The following is a 20,607-nucleotide window of genomic DNA, read 5'->3' on the forward strand; positions in this document are numbered from 1 at the left end:
CAGCTCGCTGCCCCTGTCATACCCCCCATGCTTTCAGCGCTGGCCCTTGGATTCCGTCCACGATGTCGCCGCGCCTGCACGCAGGTGCACTTCACCTGACTGCATCAACGCCACCGTCCCCACCAGCATCAATGACAGGCGAGTTGCCCTGACCTAAACACGCCCGCCCATCAAGCCCACACGTCTGTGTTTCCGTGCTTGTCTTGCACCTCCGGTTATCCTACTGTGCCCTCGCTGCTGCTACTCCTATGCTCCTGTCGCACGCCAACCAACCTAGCCTCCCTGCGCGTCCCTGCCCATGCTTCACGCCCACCTCCACAGCACCGCGTTCGTCGAGCCCACCTACGCTGCGTACACCAACATCATCACCATGACGGGACGCGGCAAGCCTGGCAGTGAGTCGTTCCTATAGCTGCCAGGAGCAAGACATCACACAGCCGCGTGCTTTCCTTGTGTGTGTGTGTGTGTGTGTGTGTGTGTGTGTGTGTGTGTGTGTGTGTGTGTGTGTGTGTGTGTTGCTCTGACAGCCGCGCTGCAGCACGTCCTCTTGCCGATATCCATTCCGACTTCTGCTGCGTTCGTCCCTGCATACAGGCTCCGCCACGCCTGCGGCCCCTACGTCCAGCACGCCACCCAGCAAGCCCACCGGGATGTCGCTTGCAGCTGCGCTCGAGAAGCGCATGCAGTCCACATCTCAGCGCTCTACCCGTGTCACCCACGCCCACCTGCCCAGCACTGCCGGCGAGCACAGCCTTTCAGGATGGGTGGTCACCGTGCTGGCCGGCGCCGCCAACGCCGCGCACCCTGCAATTCACGCCGTGGGCGTCCAGTCTGACCGAGTCCATATCTTAGGTGATGACGGCACCATCCGCGCTGTGAGCGACAGGTGCAACGTTGTGCTCAACGTCATCAGCGTCGTGATGGGTAAGTGCTCGGGCCCGCAGCTGCACCTCCAGGGCCTTTAATGCCTATCGTCCTGCAGACCTGGCACGCCTACCATGCACGTACCTCTTATCCAGCCCTCCCTCCTGCCCGATTCATTATCCCATACCAACTTAGCCACCTCACTGCCGGTTACCTGCCTTGCCCACAGCAGACAACTCGCACCGCTACCACGTGCCTCACCACATCACAATTACAAACCTCCATGGTGGAGTCAACCAACAGTTCAACCCCGGGAGTCGGCGCAAATCTGGCGACCTCACCTCGTTCGGTGGTGGTACTCACTGCACCTCCCAACATGGTAAGCGCTGCCCGCAGGCTATTGGTGGGCACCAAGTACCACAGCACCTACCTTGCACCTGCCACTGCTTGTGTCACGCACTCCGCCTGCATACGGCACTTAGGGTCCTCAGCGTGTATTGACAAGTATCCATTTCCGCGCCTTCCACATACGCCTCTGCAGGTGCCCTCGCTTCGTGTGCCCATCAACTTCCTGACACCCCTCCATGCCGTGTTCAACGAGAACCTCATCGTCATCCCTCCACATCTTCCTCCTGCCGCCGCTGACCCTGCGCTGCCTGCGATTGCTGAGGACGCTGGTGCCGCCGGTGCCACTGCTGGTGCCGCCGCTGCCGCTGACGCTGCGCCCGCCGCCATCGCTGGCGCTATGCTGCAGCCGCCAGCAGGAGATGACGATGGTGACTTACAGCTCGAAGGCGTCCCAATCTTCTACGCAGGCCTGCTCAACGCCCTGGTACGCCGCCCCTCTGTCACGGTCCAGGTGAGCCTACGCAGCTCTGCTCTGCAACAACCTGTTAGTCGTACTCCACCTCCATACCATTGTATCTACACTCCCCAGCCTCCCTCGCTTTGCACGGTGTCCGTACATACCACTGCCACCCCGCTTCTCCACTCGCCCTTCCCCACTTGTCCGTGCCTCAGATCGTCCTCTCGCTCCGCACACCCACCTCGCGTCGCGCCATCCTGAACAAGCTGCGCGAGCCCACTGCTGGCCGCCGTGCTCTGTTCCTGATGGCCGCGCAAAACCGCGGCGAGGAGATAACCGCGACAATGGAGACCGGCATCATGGGCGTCACGCCCGACACTCCCCTCCTGATCCACATCCTAGTCGAGCTTCTGGTGCATGACCAAAACATGCTCACGCTCAACTCCAACATCGACCAGGCCGCCTTCACCAGCCACGCGCCTGTGTATGGCGCCTTCATGCCAGTCGTGCTTGAGTAAGTGCGTAAGCCGTTCTCCTATATGGGTTGGGCTACGTACCTGCCAACCTCGGCCCCGCATCACCCAACCACTTTGCTCACCACACTGCGCTTTATCCAAACCTGTCTGCCTGCAGCAACAACAACCTCATCGGCTACTTGCTGTCGGCCGCGCTGGCTGCATACGATGGCACCCTGGTGCGTTCCCTGGACTCCGCTCATGCCATCCACCACCCGCCACTCCACTTGCGCTCCACCTGACCATGCGTGCCTCTCGCATCTCCCCGCACCTTGAAGGTGACCATGCCGCCTGATGTGGCGCGCGTCGTCTACGGAGCGCAGCTGGACGCCGTACTCGCTTGGGCAGCACAGCCCGCTCCCTATGAGCCGCAGCATGCCCAGATCAGCCGTTGGACTATCGCGGGCGCCACCGTGCAGGCGCAGCTGCCGTAATGCTGCTTACTCCTCCACGACTGATTACGCCTCCACCCCTGCTTAGAACCAACCTGCATTCCTGGCTTTGATGCGCAACATGCGTGCACGGAGGCATTTCTGAACTGCTTGGTAGTGCGCGCAAATACGCTATTGAGAAGCTGTGGCTGTTGCGTAGATGTATCTTCTGTGCGGCTGCTTGACATTTCCTAGTCTCAGTGCTCACAGTCTGGCGCAGTTCTGCTTATGATACCACGACAAACACATTGATGTTGCACATTGCCAACGTTGCGACTTCTGCACACCTTCATTGTATACAACCGCTCATCTCATGTCATTGCCCTCGCTGCCTCCTGTCCATTCCAGCACCGCAGCCAATGCACCACTGCGCCTCATGCGCCTCATCCAGCACCCCACTACCTTTGCAAGCTTTCGCCAGCACGACATCCCGCGCATCTTTGCCACAATAAGCAGCTATCCCTACTTCTACTTCCGCTGCAGCCCGGCCCCAACCGCAACCCTACACTGCTAACTGACTACAGCCACGCTGTCTTGTTACCTTGCCCTTAGCGCACCCACACGCCCTCACAGAAAAACCGATTCCCCAACGCATGCCCCCGCCCACAGCTCTACCCCACAATCCAGTTCATCACCCACCCACTCCATGCACTTGCTTGACACGAATGGCACAGTTCTTTTAACCTGCAAATGCGAACACCTGTACAGCCACTCGCTGTCTCACGTGCATGGCCCAACTCCCACTGCAACACACCAACTCCCCAGCAGCGTTCGCACCTGTTGGCGCTGCCTAAGAAACTCCCGCTGTTCTTGCTCTATCTGCGTTGTGTACTCCCATGAGCTCTCACCTACACAGCCCAACACGCCTCTACACGAACCACTACTACCCACCCGCTCCTCCTGCTAGAGGTCTCAGGACTTGCCCTTGAAGTCCTGCCATACCAGGCACTTCACAATGTCCCGGTGCCACTTCAACCCTCGCACAGCAAACGCTAAATGCTCGCCCTCTGGCAGCGCCTCGCCGTCCAGCGCGCTCTTCAGGAGCTCGTCCCGCTGCTTCTGGATTTCATCCCGCCGCGCCTTCCGATCCGCCGCTGTACGTGCAGCCAACACGCGCTTCATGCCCTGCACCTGCAGCTCCTCCATCTTCTTCTTTCCGCCAGATGCCTTGATCAGCCGCGCCACACGCTCCATGGCCGGCACACGCAGGAAATGCGAGTAGCCGTACCGCCGCGCTTCGCCAGTGGACTCCAGCACGGGCGCCGTCCCATGCGTGACCATGCCAGCAGCCAGCACCACGATCGTCATGTCGGTCGGCAGCACCTGCAAACAACAGCACCCGTATCACTTGCATGTCCGCATCGCGAGCTCACTATACGCGCGCCTGGCCGACACACACAAAACCACACCCGCCCGCAGAGATGCACCACCTGGCCATTTACCTTGATGGAGGCGCCAGGCATCAAGAAATGCCCGCCGTCCAGGCTGCCGGCACCGTTGTGGCGCCACAGCATGATGCTGTACGGCCCTGCGTGTCAATTCCCACGCGAAGAAATTCACACTCGTTAGCAGCACGCAGATAGCAGACCAGCACCACCACCTTGCCTCACAGTACGCCCGCCCTCCGAGATCTACACGAGCAAGCTCGCACGCACACCCACTCACTCATCCACCGCCCGCCCCTCCCCCCACACACACACAAATACACAGGCACCGCTTCTCTGATACGCACCCCTGCGCACCAGCCTCACCGTCCGTCGTGTCGAAGTGCAACGACACCGCGCAGTTCTTGGTCATGCTCACGAGGTTAGTTGCCGTGTCGCCGTACATCGCCTGGCGCCCCCAGGCAGACAAGAACTCGTCCCTGCGCGCAGACCGACAGCGTGCAGCACCACGTCAGTGCTAGGTACGCGACCCCCCACACAACCATCCTGCACGTACTGCCCTTGCACGCAGCCCCGCGGCTACACGGCACCCTCACCTGTACTTGGTCAGGTACGGCGCAATCTGCACCGCCGCCTCCCACACCGCCGTACACATCTCCTCCAGCGCCTCCTCGATGCCGAATGGATAATGCTCCGCCTCGCACTCGTAGATGATCTGGTTGACGTACCTGCACAGCAACGTATCAGTCAATCTCGGCCCCACCGCACATCCATGCCTCTCCTCCATGCCCGCGCCACCCTTGCCGCCCGCATGCAACACCCCCCTGGTGCTCTTGCCTGCAGATGATGTGTCCCACGCGAGCAGGCGACGCCAGCCCCGCCATCCAGAAGTTGCCGTCCGAAGTGGCCGCGCACACCTACTGCACCTGCTCACGAACAGAAGCATTCCTACGCCGCGGTTTCAGCATAACCGCGCGCGACTTGCACGTGGTTGCACAGACCTCCTCCTGGGACACAGTTGCCATGGTGGCTGCAGCCGTACCGCCTGCCCATGCGCAGGACACCTGGGCATACAACTCGGCTTTCACCTCCGCGGCCCGCACTGGCGCGCCCCTGCCCATCCTGCAGCTCCTCCATGACCGTGGCGCTCGCATCGACCTTGACGCCATCGCCATGGGCGGCAGCGAACACGCTATGCAATGGGCATACGACCTTCTCCTACAGCAGGTGCGGGCACGCGTCCGCGTGCGGCAGGGACTCGCACAGCAGCAGCATCGTGCTTAGGAGTCTAGGTGTGCGGTGTACGTCCCGTCCTCTACCTGCCGCATCCAAAATCTGCTGCGGCCCCATGCCTTCCACTGCACGCCCACACCTCCACTCCAACCCGCCATCCCCCACCCTACGCAGGGGCACCAACAAGTGCAGTCTGCCGGCGCATGGACCGGTGCCATTCTCCTGGGCCCACCTGACGCTCCCTCCAGTTTCTCCAGTGCCGTGAATTTCGCACTCTGGGCCCGCAACCTGCCAACCCTGCGCGTCCTGCGCGCCACACCTGACGGCATGGCCGTTGCAGCCACTCCCACCGCGCCCGGCAACGCACTTGCAGACACGTTCGGTCCTCCCATCATCACCAACACGTCTGACGTGGCGTGGAGCGTGTACGGCCACGGATTCGAAGTCGTGCACCTGTGGGAGGCCTGGCACGCGCCCGTTTCCATAGATGAATGGCGGCGCCTGCATGCTGCTCTGCTGCACATGATGCACTCTCGCCATGGCGCATCACCCGACGTCATCAACGTGCTCCCGTATCAGCTTGCGTGGGTACTAGCGCACGTGCCCTAAGCAACGCCAGCTGTGCTTGCATCTGTACGTGATTGTTTCACCACGACTTGCAACAAGGAAGACGTAGGCCTCGCACATCAATGACGGCTGTTGACCACAGATCATCACAAGCGCTGAGGTCGCGATCTTGTTATAGCTGTTGTTGTTACACTGTTGCATGTGTTCATAGTCTGCCTCACGGATGGACACCACCATAGAAGCGCTAATGATGTTGGGGGCGGTCGTTATGTTTGCCTTGACCGAGCGCTAGAAGTAGTCGCATATGGTAACAACGCTCAAAGGGCTGTATCTATGCGTGTTGAGTGTTGACGGCGGGAGACAGGGATTCCCCTAACGGGAAAGTGGAATTAGGTGAGCAGGACACACCAAGGAGTGGGCGTATCGTGTCAGTGTTGACATTGTGCGAGTCAGGGGCGGAGCCCCCGAAACATGAAGCAGTGGCAGAAATAGAAATAGAAATAAATACACCCTGCCGTAGGCAAGTGGTGTGGATTAAGGGAGTGGGGGGAGATGAGGAGGTGGGCCCGACCCACCTCCTGTACGCCCCCACTACCGAGCATTTGGCGGCGGGCGGGCGTGCAGGCTAGGCCTGCGCCCCGCCGGGATGCTACATCCCTTCTGGGTTGCCGGTTGGCAGTCCCCGTTCGAGGCGCCGTCGGGTCAGGACTATGTGGTTGAGGGTGGCGACTGCGTGGTCGTGTAGGGTGTCGCAGCACTGCCTCGCTTTGTGGGAGGTGACGCCCAGGGAGGTGAGGAGGGGGTGGAGATCTTTGTGGATTGTACCTGCAAACCCGAGGCTGATGGCACTCTGTGGGGTGTATTGCACTTTCCATCCCGCTTCCCGCAGGTCGGCTGCAAGGGCCTGGTGCTGTTGTGCTTTTTCGTGTTGCTTGGCGGCGTGGTTCGTGTCGGCGGTGTATCCTGCTTCGATGATGTGGATGGTGTCGTGTTCGCTGGGCAGCACTACAAAGTCTGGGTTTAGGGCTGCGGCGAGGGAGATGGAAGGAATTAGTAGGATGTCGGGGCGGTAGTGGAGGTGGCGTCCTGCTGGTTTGCCCTCCTGGTCGGGGAGCAGCCATGGCGGCAAGCGGTTGTCAGCCGCGTAGTCTGGCAGGTCGGCTTTAGACGTGGCGTCCATTACCATGTAGCAGCCGCCGCAGTCACCGCGGGAGATGGCTCGTGCGATGGCCTGGACTGCAGTGTTGTGTCGTTTAATGTACATTGCACGGAGTTGGGGGTTGTGGCAGCCTCCCAGTATGTGGCCGCCGGAGTCGGGTCCGCGGCAGAGTGGGCATGGGGCGGGGGTATCGGGGCCAGCGCGGGGGGCTCGGCGGCCTGTAACTGTGCGGCCGAAGCGGGCTGCGAGTTTGTTGTTCCACAGTTGCCCGTATAAGTAGTCCATGCAGCGTTTGGCCTTGCGGTGTCGGCCTGATTGCAGGTTCAGGGTTCGGGTGCTGGATTTGATATCCAGGTCTGGGATGGCGTTGGCTACGAAACCAGTGTAGAGGGTTTCGCGGGTGTGGCCTTGGGCGATGTGCGGGGCTGCGAGCGTGGCGATGCCGCGGTTGAGGTCATGCGCGTAGTGTCCTTCGTTCTTCTCTCGTGGCACCCCTTCCACAGTCGGTTTGATAGTTTTACGTATCCAGTAGTATTTACTACGCGGGTCGTTATCGGACTCCTCGACCAGCCACTCGGCCCCGGGCATCTCTTCTCCCTTGGCGGTTTTCACCGCCGCCTGATCTGCGAGTTCATTGTACGTGATCCCTGAATGTGCTTTGACCTTGAGGAGGTTTGTCCGACGGCCGGCGTGGGAGCGGCGTTTCAGGAGCGCGAGGATGTTATCCAGCAGCGCTTTGTGTTTGCTGAAGGTAAGGAGTTGGGGCTGGTTGATTGTTTTGCGGATGAGGAATAACGACGCAGCGGAGTCGGTGTAAACTGTGACTTCGGGGAGCGCTTGCACTTCGTCGAGCTTGAGCACTTGGTGTATGGCCGAGAGCTCGCATCTTGTTATGGTGTTGCAGCCGTGTTGTCCAGGGTTGACGTCGATCTGATACGTTTGGGACGTGCGGGCATCGATCGCTGCGGCCCCCCACGCGCTGGGCTGACCAAGGGCGTCTTTCTGTACTGAGCCATCGGTGTAGAAGCCTTCGCGGGGATTAAGGCGTAGGGGTTGGGTGGCCGCGAACGGGGCCAGGGTGGCTGGCGTGGCCGGTACGGGAGGGGGTGTTACTCGGGGGGCTGCCGGGCGGGTGCGGGTCATCCGGCGGACCTGTTTGGTCACCCACCGTGTGTGGGCCCAGGTGAGTTGGGGCTGCGGTTCGACGGGCATGCCTGAGAGGTATAGAGACGTGCCTAGGGCGTCGCGTATGGACTGGGCAAGTCGGGCTCCGGGTGTATTGCTGACCAGCACCAGGTCATGTTTTAGGGTGATGCCTGCGTCGTTGTGGATCTGGCCGAGAAGGGCGTGTGTTGCTGTGGCGGAAATGCTGCCAAGGAGTGTGACTCTGGGGTGGGCGAGGTATCGTGTGTATGGCGCGTTGCGTTGGGTGGGGAGGATGATCAGCGTGGCAGTGGTTGGCGGGTTGCGGGTGTTTGTAAGGGTTTCGGTGTGTTCGGCCCATGCCAGTGCCCATCGGACCGCGTGTGCTCCGTCTTCGGTGTTGGGTTCGGGGTAGGCGACAGCAATTCCATCCCATGGCTGGGAGTACGCGTCATAGTTGGCCCCAAAGAGCATGTCTTCTTCGTACAGTGTGTAGTAGGTGGTGGCGGCTTCCGAGACGTTAAGGGGTGATGCGAAGAGCTCTGTTGTGCTGCCTATTGCCGTGTGCAGGGTTTGTGTCAATCCGTCGCACAGAATGCGTTCTCCTTTTTCAGTGACAGGGTGGGATTTGGAGCCGCCCCCGGGTTTGTATCGGAGGAGCAGGCGGGCGATGGCCGCCGCAAAGCCTCTGCCCTGGTCGTATTTGGCGTGCGCTTCGGGCCAGGTTGTTTGTGCATGCTGGTAGCGTTGCCAGAGGAGGTTGAGCCGCTCTGCTCTGATGGTGCCTATGCACCGTCCGCGGGGGTCGTACACATGCGCCAGGTGAGTGCTGTGTGCCGTGGAGCCAGGGTCGGGGAGGATACCGAGCTGGGTGGTGTATGTTTGTGTGGGGCGGATGTCTCGGCTGGGGTTGCATGGCTCGACGTTGATGTCGACGTATTGGCGCAGAGTGCGTTGCCCTCGTGCAGTGTCGTTGCTGGCATCTGTCCAGCGGCCCTGTCGCTGGTCAGGGTTTAGGTGCGTGTCACTAGCGGGGGCCGGGGGGCGGGGGGCCAGGGGGACAGCAAGGCGGGCGTGCAGGGCGTCCAGGAGTTCTTGTTGGTTGTCTTGTGCCTCCAGGGTAGCGGCGGGTTCTTCCAGGTCTTCCCATTCCACAAGGACGCGAGGTTCGTTGCCCGGGGTAAGGAGCCAGGTAAGGCCGCCGGGTTTGGGGCGGTAGCGATTCCGGGCGTAGAGGGTGAGGGAGCCGGGGGTGATGACAGTGGGTTCCCACTGGACTCGGTAGTACGGCGAACCTTTGCTGGTGGTGCGGGCTATTACGTGCTGCACACGCTCCTGGTGTCCATACAGGGTGTTGGTGGTGGTGAGGGCTTTGGTGCGGTAGGTTTCGCTGAAGTGTTTCCAGGTGTCGGACGTGGCGGCCAGGTAAGCGTCTTGTTCCTCCTGGCTGAGCTTGTGTCGGTGTGTGAACGTGGTTGGGGGCGTGGGGCCGAGGAGTAGGCGTCTGAGGTGCGCTTCGGGGTTGGGGGGCTTGGATCGGCCGATGAGGCTGGGGGCGATATCGAGCAGGTCTGCGCAGTGTGCGTCTGTAAGTGGGTCAAGTGCTGGATCCCAGTCGAACGCTTTTGGTGCGTCGGCTGGCGGGGCTCCCCGTCCTTCGGGCTCCTTGACCATCTTGATGCAGGCCCGCTTACGTTGCTGTGTGCCCGGCCGGCGTGTTTGTGCAGGTGTCTGGTTTTCGCCATCGTGGTGTGCCGTGGCGGCGGTGGCGGCGGTGGCGGTGGTGGCAGCTGTGGTGGCGGCCGCGGCATTTTCTCCGGTATTGGCGGTCGGTTCGGCAGCGGGGGCGCGCTGGCGGAGGAAGCGGTTAAGTGTGCCCCAGTCGACGGCGGCAGGTGCGGTGTGGGTCGTGTGAAGACCGGTGAAGGTGTGCCCGTCCGGGAGAGTGCGTTGGACAGAGGTAAGGGGAGCGGTGCTGTTGTGGGTTTTGGCTCGGGCTCGGGTTTCAGCGTGGAGTGCGAGAGTAAGGCGGTTGAGGGCTATCCTGTGCCGCCTGTGGGCCCGCGGGAACTTGTTTTTTAAACTGTTGGTGTCGATGACGCAGGTGCGGTCCGGGTTGAGGAGCTCACGGAAGTCGCTGGTGAGTTCAAGGAGGGGTTGAATCAGTCGGAAAGGTAGGGCCTGTTCCGCGTCGGTGCCTGGCGGCGCGGTGCGTGTAAGGAGGGCCGACAGGCCGTGGAGCGTGGTGTGGTATGTGTTGCCCTGTTGGGTTAGCTCCAGCCCCGCGTCTTTGATCAGCGAGAGTTGTCTTAGGTTGGTGTAGAAGCGGCATTGCGTGTGGAGTTGATCTGCGGGCACTCTCTGTGCCACACTGTGTTGCAGGTGTAGCATGGCGCGGGTGACGGCACCCAGCCTGCCCCCATCGTTGAGGGCCTGGACGAGGGCCTTGCCTGCGCGGCGGACATATAGTTCGCGGATGCTACCTACGCCCAGGCCAAGGGTGTTGGTGGGTTGTAGGATAGCGCGGGTGGGGAAGCCACGTTTCAGGCCGTAGCACATTTTTGCAGTGCTTGCAACGAGCGCGTCGAGGCTGGCCACGTCGTGTGTGCTGTACGGCATGAATGGTAGGCTGTAGGCCACTGCTGGGTGGATGGTGTATTGTATCATTCGGAGTTTCTGGTCCGGTGTGGCGAGTGATGTGGCGATGCGTTGCCCTCGCTTCTTGATTTTTTCCCGGATGTACTGCACTTGTGCACTCCAGTCTAGGGTAGGGGCGATATGGATGCCGAGGTATTTGTAGGATTCATGTGGGGGCTTGTATGGGATAGCGGTGCCATCTATGCGTATTTGGCCTTCGAGCATTCTGGTGAGCGCTGCTTGGTGGGGTTTGCTGCGGGGACCACCGAGGGTGGGGTCGGCGCGGGCGCGGCCGTGGAGTATGCCTTGCAGTTGGCATTTGGAGACGTTGACTTTGAGGCCGCCCCATGTTGCATATTTCTCTATTTTTTCAACTTGGATTCGTAGATTGGAGATTTGGGTTGTGGCTGTGACCAGGTCGTCGGCGAAGGCGCCTGAGCTGAGGTTGTGTTTATCGTTTTCGGCTTTGGTGAGGCATCCGTAGTGGTATCCGCGCCCGCCAACATGGAGCCACCGGAGTAACGGTTCGATAAAGATGATGAACAGTAGCGGTGATAGGACATCGCCCTGTACCGTGCCGCGTTGGATAGGGATGGGGGGTGTGGTGCCGTGTTCAGTGCGCACGCTGGTGGCGGCTTTGCCGTATAGGTCCCGTACCACCTCAATCAGGTCGGTGGGGTAGCCTAGGTCGTGCATGACGATGAGCAGTTTGTCGTGGTCTATCGTGTTGAATGCGGAGGTGAAGTCAATGTACAGTAGGAAGAGGTCGCGTCCGGTGGTGGCGGCGTCTTCTATGGCGTGGAGCAGGTTTTGGACTTGCCGTTCGGTATTGCGGCCTCTGAGAAAGCCTTCTTGTGACTCCGTGAAGATGTGGGCTTGTTCGCTAAACAGGGCGGCGTTCACAGTGATGAGGGAGGTATACAGCTTGTAGAGGGTGTTCGCCAGCGCGATGGGCCGCTTATTCTGTATCAGCAGGGGGTCTCCTTTTTTGGGTAGGAGGACGGTGTCGGACTGTGTCCAGTGTGTAGGGATTTGTGCTTTCACCCACATGAGAGTCATGAGTTGGTGTATGGCTGTTTGTAGGCTGGTGGGTATTGTCTGGAGTAGCTCGTTCGGTATTCCGTCGGGTCCCGGGGCCTTGCGGCGAGACAGGTGGTTGACGCAGCCAAAGAACGTGGTGCTGTCAGCAATGCCTGGCAGTAGGGTGGCGGGTGCGTCGGTTGGCTTGGATAGGGCCGGCATTCGGTCGGGTGCGTCGGGTCGGCTCCAGGGGTACTGTTTCTCGCTGTCGGGTATTTTGTATTGTCCTGTGCGTGGGCCGTTGATGGGTAGGAGTTGGGCGGTGAAGTGCTGGTGGATGCTGTTTAGAATTTTTTCGGGCTTGGTGTGGACTTCTTTGGTGATGGGGTCAGTGAGGGCGGGCGTGCCGCGTGGCTGGTCCGTCTCATCGAAGAGCTTCTGGTGCGCGCGCTTTGGCTGTGTTGCAACCAGTCGTCGGAAGGCGCGGGCTGCGCGTTTGGTATTGAGTTTTCTGGCTTCCTTTTTTGCGGCGCGGAGGAGGGTGCGTGCGTTGAGTAGCTGGCTCCTGATGGTGGTGGGTGTGTCTGCGTCGGTGGGGGCCGGGGCAGGTGTGGGGCTGGTAGTGTAGGGCGGGGGCGTCGGGGTGGGGTGGGGCGTGCCGGTGGGTGGGGTGGCGCCCGCTGCGTTTGTGGCGGTAAGGGCGGCCGTGAGTTTTTCTTTGAGCTGGCGGGTGGTATTCAGGAGGCGCGTCACGTTTTTGGACGTGTGGCGTCGTGGGCTTGTGGTGTTGGCACGCGGCGGTTTCTTGTCGCAGTAGGTTTTGAGAACGTCCAGGCACTTGTGGAGGATGGTTTCGAGTGTGTTGCTGATGGACGTGGTGTCGGCAGCACTAACTTCGGGAAGGGCGCGGAACTCCGCAGGGCTTGGTGTGTTCCGTTCAGCTTGGGCGGGGGTGAGGCCGGCAGGGTATAACTTATTGGTGACGGCGAGGTGTGCGGGGTGTAGCGTGTTCAGTAGGTCGGCGATCTCTTGTCCGATGGTTTCCTCCATCTTGATGCGCGCTTTCTCGCGTTGGTCTTTGGTCGGTGGATGGTAGTTTACCCATGCGTCAGGGTTGGAGGGGGCGGCAGGTGCCGCGGGGAAGGGGTAGAGGCGGAGGGCAGCGAGGGGGACGCTGGAGAGGAGGGCACGGTGGTCAAGGGTGTCGCCGCATTCATGCACCGTTTCCTGTCCGCCTCCTGTTGTGGTGATGGTGGCGTGGGTGTGGTGGCTTACTAGTAGGTCGTCAATGCGGCTCATGTGTGGTGCCGTAGCTTGGTCTTGTAGGTATGTGTGGGGCCGGGGGTGTTCGTGTGTGGGCAGTGTGAGTGGGTGTAGGCCCGCAGAGGTGGCGAAGGCAATGTGGGCGTGGTCCGTAGCGTTCAGCTCGCCCGTGCTGCGGTCGGAGGGGAACATCACTGCGTTCCAGTCGCCTCCCATAAGGAGATGCTCTTTGGCGGCTGTCGTTTTGGCGGCTTGGTCGGTGCAGTACTTGTAGATTGCAGCGCGAGTGGCGTCGTCGCTGGGGGCGTATATGCCGATGGCGTGTACTGGTGTGCTCTGGGGTGGTGCAATGCGTATGTGGCAGACGTGGCCTGCCAGGCGTGCGTCGGTGTTGTGTGCGTTCATGTCCGTGGTGCCGGACGGGCGGCTAAAGCGGTGGGTGATACCTACCATGACGCCGGCATGTGGGCGGGTTCCCTCCCTTGGGTTGTAGGGTGCGTTGCTGGTGTAGGTTTGGTAGTGTGAGGAGAGGCCCTTTTTCGCACTGCCCATGCTGTAGTGGAGGCGGGTGGGAATTTTGGTTTCTGTGAGGAAGATTATGTCCGGTGTGTGTGTGGTGACCGTGTGGAGGATGCTTTCACGGTGGCTCAGCAGTTCCCTGGTGTTGAGGGTGAGGACAGCGATACGCCCGTCAGGGGGTGGGGAGGGGCTGGTCTGGGCTTGGCCGGCTACGGGTTCATTTGGTGTGTTTTGGAGTGTGGCCGCGCGTTTCCTCTTGTGTGCCATGGTAATGGTGATCTGTTGGGGCTTCTTGGCTGGCGGTGGTGTACTGGAGGCGCCTGTGCTGAGCTTGCGTAGCTTCGGCGTGGGGTTGGGTGTGCGCCTGGCGGGACGTTTTGTAGGGCCCGCTGGTTTGGGCTTGGCGTGTGTGGTTGTGTTGGTCTGTGTAGCGGGGCCAGGGTTAGCAATGGTAGGTGGGCCGGGGGGTGGTGTGGTAGCGGGGGCAGTATTGGGGGCAGCGGCGGGGGTAGTGGAGGGGTTATGTGGGAGGGCTGCGGGCACAGGGTGGGTGCTGGTTGCAGTGGTTTGCCCAGCGGTGTGGGCGTCTGGGCCATGTTTGCGTTTGGTGCCTGCCTGTGGGCGGGTGCTGGTGGTGGTGGTGCGAACAGGGGTGAGGCGGATGCCCTCGTGTGAGAGGGTGATGCGGGTGGTGGGGGGCTTGGTTGTCGGGATATCCCGGATGTTGAAATCGGTGGATATTTCGGGGTGTCGTTGGTAGGTGAGGGTTAGGGCGAGGCCGCGCCCTAGGTCCGTCCAGCGGTAGTATCCAGGTTGCACCGTGTCGGCGTTCGTGAGGGGGATTGCGCGCGGTTCGTTTGAGTCGTGCAACCACCAACGGCTGTTTGCGTGTTTCACGGTTCGGGCGTGTCCGCCATGGATAAGGATAAATCCGATGTGGCGGGATTCAGAGGGGATGGTATTGAGTGCTTCGTGTTGGCTTAGGCCGCCAGGGAAGGAGCATGCCGTTAGCTGTACGTGGGGGACAGCTGGCAGGGGGGAGCAGGTGGTGACTTTGAGGCAGTGGTTAAGAAGGCCGTAGTCTATACTGTTGGCGGTTAGGTATGTTGCCCATGTAGGTACCGAGGCCGGGGAATCATGGTGAAGGAGCTGACACACCCGTTCCCATTCCGAGTGTATAGTGGCGGGTGTGAAGAGGCGTTTCCCAAGCAGGTTGTTGGTTGCATGGATAAGACAGGAGCGATTGTCTTGTTGTCTGTCGTGTTGGTGCGTTGCTCTGACAACGGGGGTGGCTGATTTGAGGCGTGTGCTCTTGCTGCCGGCGTGTCTGTTCGGTGTGTCGAGCGGCCGTGTGGGCAGTGGCTGGCTTGTGTATCTAGAGCGGGCAACGTTCGCGTTCAATGCATGAGTGAGGTTGCAGTTGATTGCTCGCCATTGTTGGCGGGGCACACCAAACTCGCCCTGCTGTCCCAGTGCCCGGGCCAGGTGCGACCATTCTCTGTCTACACTCCAAGTCCTAGGGAGCACAGTCCAGCGTGTCCAGTACGTCTGTAGTGCTAGTGTTGCGGCTATTAGGATGATCGTTATTACAAGACACACGGTTACGAGGCCCAGGGGCCGGCACGTCAGTAACGCAGCTGCTCTCACGTGTCTCGTCTCACTCCATCCGTCATGTCTCACTCCATCCGTCATGTTGCACCCGTCGTGATGCCAGCTAGTTGTTAGTTGACCGCTATGTAGCGTCCATCCAATTTCGTCGCTAATGCCTATCCGCGTCTCCAACCCTATTGCATGTGCTAGTTCCCGTGCCTCATGCGCGGCTACCCATTTCTTCTCTTGCATTCCTAGAGACTTATACGTCGTTGTGGTCCTGGCTTCTCGATTGTCTGCCCACGTGGCTTCAGTCAGTGTTTGCAGGCATGTTGCTATGTGTCTAGGCGGGTGCGGCCATCTCCTCGTCCGTGGTGGCGGCCATCTCCTCATCCACGGCGGGCTGCACGCGTTCCTGCTGCTCGCGTCCGCCCTGCTCCTGTTGCTGTGCGAGCTCCCGCTGCTCGTGCTCCTGCTGCTCGAGTGCGCGCTGTGCCCGCTGCTGTGCGCGCTGTTGCTCCTGCGTCCGCTGCAGGTCTGCCAGCTCCGACTGCATGCGGTTAAGGCGGTTCTGTGCGTGGGCGGGGTGGGGTTGGCGGGGAGTGAGTTGGGTGGGTGGTTGTTGGCGGGAGGGGCGCTATGTAGGGTGGGTAAGACGCAGGTGCGGGAGAGGCAGGGAAGGCGGGGACGGTGTGTGGTGGGTGGTGTGGTGCGCACCTGCCGCTCCGTCTCCGCGATGTTGTTGGCCTGCCTGATGGCGGCGTCGTAGGTCAGCTGCAGGGCGTCGGCGGAGATCACAAGGTCGTTCGCTATGTCCACCAGCTCGGTCGCGCGGGTGCGGTGGGCTTGTGTGGCCGCCGTCTCACCCGCCACCACCTGGTAGTAGTTGGCGGTGATCCCGTGGCGGGCGGTGTTCACCTGGTCGAGCGCGTCCGTGGCGTTGGCAGCTGCACGCTGGAATCCCGCGGCGTCACGGTTGACCATGGTGCTCGACATCTGCTCGATGGCCAGCGAGGCCTGCCCCAGGTGGCGGCGCATGCCGGTTGTGGTGTGCTCCATGGCGTCGACCAGGTTGCTGATTCCCGATGCTGACGCCTGCTGGAGCGCGAGCGAGAGCGATCGCTGCGTGGTGCCCACGGGTGGGACAATGCCCGTGGTGACGCCGCCGGCGGCGGCGGCGCCGCCGCCAGCGGCGCCGTTAGCGGCGCCGCCAGCGGCGCCGTCAGCAGCGCCTCTGGCATCTTCGGCAGTGGGCAGGGTCAGCAGTGTGCGGCCCGGGCGTCCGGTGTGGCGGGCTTGGAAGCCCGGCGAGCCCATCCTACGCGTGGGCTTCAGTGCCAGTGCGGTCGGCGGGTGGTAGAGCATGAGGCCGGTCTGCTTCTGGTAGGCGAAGCTGAACGTGTCGAGGTTGTACGCCTGCTCCGCGCCGGTGAGGTAGTGCTCGCCGGCCAGGAGGTTACCGGCCAGGCCCACAAAATAAACCCACCTGGAACGCAGCCAGGCATCCGCGGTGAGCCAGGAGGACATGCGAGGACAAGAGGAAAGAGAACGGCAGAAAGAAGGGTGCGGCAAGGCGGTTGTCAAGTGGAGGATGGCCGCGGAAAACAAACCAGGGTGGCTGCCTAGCTGCGGCCGGGCTGACACGAAGGCTGACTGGCTGCTGTAAATGGGTGAGATGGTACTGGAAGTATGCACTGGCGCCGGTCAGGCATGGTGAGTAGTGGCGCCGCTGCATGGGGACATGACGCGCTGTAGGCCATGGGGTAACTGACGGGTGCCCCCCGTAGTACGGTTCCCCACACCCGTCCAGGAACCGGCCCATGCATGGTGCAGCGGGGCCGGCCGGTTGCAGGAACCGGGCTGGCAGCTGGGCTGGACGTCGCCACGTTGAGCTCGACCAGAATCTGGACCCGGGGGGAAGGGGGCTGCTGGGGCGCCGTATATGTAGAGTTTATAGCACGGGGGGTGGGGCAATACGGGATATACTGGGGCGGGGCGGAGGGAGGGGAGGGTGAGGGCCACCGAACCGAGGCGCGCCCCCCGAGGGCCGGTCCCCGAGGGCCGGAGGCCCGAGGGGACGGCCCGAGGGGGGCGCGCCGAGGTGAGGTTGGCCCGAACCCGACCCGACATTGCCCCGCCTGAGCATGCCCCCGTAAATTAGGCCCTTTCTTGTTGGAAGGGTCTGGGTGCTGCACTACGCGCGCTGTGGGGCGCTGTGGGGCGGTCGGTCGGCAACATCCCAGCTTCCATGTGGTCCTGGACCTTCGCTCTGACTGCGCCGCGTCTTTTCAACTTTACTGCAGCCACGATGACATCACCCGGCCGTGATGATGCCTGCTCAAGATGCAAGGGCACGCCTTCCTTTCGGAGATGTCGACAACTGTGACTTCTTGCGCTTGCGCGGCTTTGGTGGACGCTGTGCGTGCATGGTTGTGAGGACTGCCAGGTTCTGCGTTCTGCGTGCCTTGGTGGTTGCGTGGTAATTTCTGTGGTGATTCGTGGCGTACTGAGTAGGCGGCAGCTAGCGCAATACGTCGGAGGTAGAGCGGCCAGCAAGCAGTACGTTCGGGCAGGAGGCAATATTGGCGGTCAGCGGGCAGTATGGGCGGACAGCGGGCAGTATGGGCGGTCAACGGGCAATATGGGCGGTCAACGGGCAATATGGGCGGTCAGCGGGCAATATGGGCGGTCAACGGTCAAAGATACGCTGACTAACCGCCAACCGCATATTGACACCTACGCGCGACTAGTGGACCGGCGAGGTCCACGTAGTGTCAAACAACTGCCTCCCACAATACGGACTATATTTTGGGCCAATAACCAGTGCCCGAGGGGCCTCCCGGGTTATAAGTGCGTATATATATGTATGGGCGTGTTACTGCCGACCCTCCAATCCGCGTGTCAAAACACAAACGCCCGCCGTACATAGCTCTGTAGGCTGGTCCACTGCCGGAACGTTGCAAACGGCTTGCGAGCTACTCCCAAAACGTCACAGCGGACAAACCCTACATAGCAACCCCCTCTAGGCCCTTGAAGTTGGGGGGTGCTTTGCTTGAACAATTGTGAACCTGCATGTCCCCCGTGTGGACAAACTCCGAAGTGAGCAGCGGCTCCCGGTCGGTCAAATCCTTTGCCTCATCGTCTCCAGCGGCACGCCCAGCAGTCGCCGTAGCAGCTGCATTATAACGCTTGCATTCTGAAGACACCAGCAACGGTGACACCGTATCCGATGCATCCTTGCGCCGTGACAACGTTGTGAAAAATGGACACAGACACCGCTGCCGCCACAACCCCTTTGGCGTTACATAGCACCTGCGGTGTGCAGCAGTGTGCCAGGTTAGACGGCAACATAACCAGCATCAGGAGGGAAAAGGAGCCGGACAGGCTGCAGCACCGTTGAAAAGCAATGTTGCCCTGCAGTATACGCATACCTGCAGCGTAAGTGCGCTGGTGTACCTGGTGACCAGAAAGTTGGTCAAGCTAACCAAGTACGCTAGGCAGCTGTTGGCAACCAGCCAGTACAGGAAGCTAGGTGAGCTGGCCGCGAGCGCAGCTGCCTCCCGAAATGAGTTCGGTTCCAACGTCAAAGTCAAGGGCAGCAGGAATATTATACTGGTGCAGCTCATGTAGAGCAGCAGGCTCATGGGATCCAATTTCTCGGCGGGGTCGGTCATGAGTATGGACTGCACCACGGACTTCAGGGCCCGGAGGGCGGTGGCAGCGACGCAACACGTGAAACCAATAACATGGAAGGCCGGCTCACCGCCGCTAGCAACAATGACGCCCAACATAATCGGAATGAGAGCAGCGTATGTGAAAGGTGCTTCACGCTGGCCCTGCATAACGAAGGCCAGGATGGCTGTGAAGAATGGTGTTGTCGAGCCTTGGGAGGCAGAAGTCAGGTTACGTGTCAGGCGCCCACGATAGACTGATGTCGAATACCTATGGCTTGGGTAAAAGAAACTGGGATGAAGGCCAAGGAAACGTTGCCGAGGACCACAGCCATGCAAAAGACAGCCGAAAGGAGAACAGCCGTAAGGAACTGCTGCCTACTCCGAATCAGCTTCGACGGAGTCCATTTAAGGCCAGCGAGAAATGATCCGATTGCCGCGCAAGCCAACATGTGTGCTAGCATTAAGAAAGCTGGGTTATGAAATCCTGTACTAGCACATACTTACTTAGGTCCGACCAACCAGCCGCCAAGTCTCCTTCCCTTTTCTCCCTTCCTGTCCCTTCCCTTTATAGGTTCTCCTGTTTACTGGTGTATCCGACTGTATCATCTTGCGATCACACGTATGGATAATAATAATAATAATTCAAACGCCGGCCCATGGGGCCTGGCGTGGATTATCGGGGTAAGGTGGCTAGGGCGAGGAGACCCATCCCCCTCGCGCTGCCACCTCACCACGCACTCCGAGGAGGCGTGGGGGAGCCGTGGCTCACCCACCTCTCGGTTTGAGTTCCTGTTCGGTTACTCGGCGCATTTTGATAATGCTGCCCGCACTGTTCACAGCGTGTGTGTGGAGCCTCTCTCCGCATACTCGTGCGGCTGTGTGGGTCACCCCAAGTTGAGAGGTGAGCAGCTTAGTGAGGTTGCAAGGGATGGCCCCAGTTACTCCGAGCGCAAGGCATTCATTGGTGGAGTAGTGGACCGTCCATCCGGCCGCTTCCAGCAGTCGCTTGAGTTCTTGGTGTTGTTGAGATTTTTCTTCCCGCTTGTCCAAATGGCGAACGTCAGAGCTGTAACCGATTTCAAGGATATAGATGGGCAGCCGTGCTTTGTTCAGGGGCGGGCGGTACCCTTCTCTATGTGTTTCATGGGCGGGCAGGTTTGGGATGAACAGAATGTCAGGTCTGAGCCTTGTAATAAGGGGTGATGATGTCCTCTCCGCAGCCAGCCAGGCGGGGGGGCGTTGTGCAGACGCATAGTGTGGCAGGTCGGCTAGCGGGCCCGCGTCCATGACCATGAACCCGTTCCCGTAGGTCCCTTTGGAGATGCATTTGGCGACACGCTGGACTGCCCAGTTGTGCCGATTGATGTACGCGCCTTTCATTTTAGGGTGTGTGCAGCCTCCGAGGATGTGCCCTCCGGAGTCAGGGGTGTGGCAGAGGGGGCAGTTGCCGTTCCCTCCCAGGCGGTAGCGCCGTTTAAGCTGTGCGTTGAAGAGGTAGCCGTAGCGGGCGTAGAGTATTTGCTTGACCAGCCAGGGGTGCCGGGTGGAGCTGGCGAGGGTGCGGTTGCTGAGGGTGGGGCACATGTTGGCAGATGCTTCCGCCCATTGCCCCAGCACTGGTGTATTATTGGTAAAGCCTTGTTGTGCTTCGGGGGGCAATGAGTTCAGGACTCCACGGTTTAGGTCACATAGGTAGGAATTGTCAGAGTTGCGTTTGGGCCACCAGATGTTGGACCACGGTTCGTCTAGTGGTAAGCGTATGGCCTGCCCCATGGCCTCCATGTCGTTGGCGGCTACTTTGG

The 20,607-nt window shown here is 60.7% G+C and overlaps 5 protein-coding genes across 5 annotated transcripts; 2 read left to right on the forward strand and 3 right to left on the reverse strand.

Annotated features, from left to right (window-relative positions):
• Window positions 1–225: 225 nt before the first annotated feature.
• CHLRE_15g643395v5 (uncharacterized protein) lies at window positions 226–2,787 on the forward strand. The gene is made up of 6 exons (XM_043070711.1): window positions 226–395; window positions 595–875; window positions 1,406–1,723; window positions 1,885–2,183; window positions 2,303–2,363; window positions 2,463–2,787. Exons 1-6 carry the CDS (start codon window positions 299–301, stop codon window positions 2,616–2,618), a joined length of 1,212 nt encoding a protein of 403 aa, XP_042916581.1. The 5' UTR covers window positions 226–298; the 3' UTR covers window positions 2,619–2,787.
• A 12-nt stretch (window positions 2,788–2,799) lies between these two features.
• CHLRE_15g642800v5 (uncharacterized protein) lies at window positions 2,800–4,895 on the reverse strand. The gene is made up of 5 exons (XM_043070690.1): window positions 4,838–4,895; window positions 4,597–4,728; window positions 4,367–4,479; window positions 4,058–4,143; window positions 2,800–3,938 (listed from the first exon to the last, which is right to left on the reverse strand). The coding sequence occupies exons 3-5, from the start codon at window positions 4,443–4,445 to the stop codon at window positions 3,528–3,530; spliced, it is 576 nt and encodes a 191-aa protein (XP_042916582.1). The 5' UTR covers window positions 4,446–4,479; window positions 4,597–4,728; window positions 4,838–4,895; the 3' UTR covers window positions 2,800–3,527.
• Window positions 4,896–4,995: 100 nt separating this feature from the next.
• CHLRE_15g642875v5 (uncharacterized protein) lies at window positions 4,996–8,717 on the forward strand. Its single transcript, XM_043070692.1, has 2 exons — window positions 4,996–5,227; window positions 5,408–8,717. Exons 1-2 carry the CDS (start codon window positions 5,024–5,026, stop codon window positions 5,840–5,842), a joined length of 639 nt encoding a protein of 212 aa, XP_042916583.1. The 5' UTR covers window positions 4,996–5,023; the 3' UTR covers window positions 5,843–8,717.
• Window positions 8,718–15,115: 6,398 nt separating this feature from the next.
• On the reverse strand, window positions 15,116–17,695 carry CHLRE_15g642950v5 (uncharacterized protein). The gene is made up of 3 exons (XM_043070693.1): window positions 17,270–17,695; window positions 15,849–16,617; window positions 15,116–15,702 (listed from the first exon to the last, which is right to left on the reverse strand). The coding sequence occupies exons 1-3, from the start codon at window positions 17,275–17,277 to the stop codon at window positions 15,475–15,477; spliced, it is 1,005 nt and encodes a 334-aa protein (XP_042916584.1). The 5' UTR covers window positions 17,278–17,695; the 3' UTR covers window positions 15,116–15,474.
• A 134-nt stretch (window positions 17,696–17,829) lies between these two features.
• On the reverse strand, window positions 17,830–19,265 carry CHLRE_15g642976v5 (uncharacterized protein). Its single transcript, XM_043070694.1, has 2 exons — window positions 18,895–19,265; window positions 17,830–18,814 (listed from the first exon to the last, which is right to left on the reverse strand). Exons 1-2 carry the CDS (start codon window positions 18,971–18,973, stop codon window positions 18,660–18,662), a joined length of 234 nt encoding a protein of 77 aa, XP_042916585.1. The 5' UTR covers window positions 18,974–19,265; the 3' UTR covers window positions 17,830–18,659.
• Window positions 19,266–20,607: the final 1,342 nt, after the last annotated feature.

This window comes from Chlamydomonas reinhardtii, chromosome 15 (assembly GCF_000002595.2).
Source record: "Chlamydomonas reinhardtii strain CC-503 cw92 mt+ chromosome 15, whole genome shotgun sequence".
In the NCBI taxonomy this organism is placed as follows: domain Eukaryota; kingdom Viridiplantae; phylum Chlorophyta; class Chlorophyceae; order Chlamydomonadales; family Chlamydomonadaceae; genus Chlamydomonas; species Chlamydomonas reinhardtii.

Coding starts and splice junctions, on each gene's coding strand:
- CHLRE_15g643395v5 (XM_043070711.1), top strand. CDS start 299: ATGCTTCACGCCCACCTCCACAGCACCGCGTTCGTCGAGCCCACCTAC. Junction 1,724..1,884: donor GCCCCTCTGTCACGGTCCAG/GTGAGCCTACGC, acceptor TCCGTGCCTCAG/ATCGTCCTCTCGCTCCGCAC. Junction 2,184..2,302: donor TTCATGCCAGTCGTGCTTGA/GTAAGTGCGTAA, acceptor GTCTGCCTGCAG/CAACAACAACCTCATCGGCT.
- CHLRE_15g642800v5 (XM_043070690.1), bottom strand. CDS start 4,445: ATGTACGGCGACACGGCAACTAACCTCGTGAGCATGACCAAGAACTGC. Junction 4,144..4,366: donor GCACTTCGACACGACGGACG/GTGAGGCTGGTG, acceptor ATTGACACGCAG/GGCCGTACAGCATCATGCTG. Junction 3,939..4,057: donor TGCCTGGCGCCTCCATCAAG/GTAAATGGCCAG, acceptor TGTTGTTTGCAG/GTGCTGCCGACCGACATGAC.
- CHLRE_15g642875v5 (XM_043070692.1), top strand. CDS start 5,024: ATGGTGGCTGCAGCCGTACCGCCTGCCCATGCGCAGGACACCTGGGCA. Junction 5,228..5,407: donor ACGACCTTCTCCTACAGCAG/GTGCGGGCACGC, acceptor CACCCTACGCAG/GGGCACCAACAAGTGCAGTC.
- CHLRE_15g642950v5 (XM_043070693.1), bottom strand. Junction 15,703..15,848: donor TCGCGGAGACGGAGCGGCAG/GTGCGCACCACA, acceptor GCCCACGCACAG/AACCGCCTTAACCGCATGCA.
- CHLRE_15g642976v5 (XM_043070694.1), bottom strand. CDS start 18,973: ATGCAGGGCCAGCGTGAAGCACCTTTCACATACGCTGCTCTCATTCCG. Junction 18,815..18,894: donor CGTCATTGTTGCTAGCGGCG/GTGAGCCGGCCT, acceptor TCCGTGGTGCAG/TCCATACTCATGACCGACCC.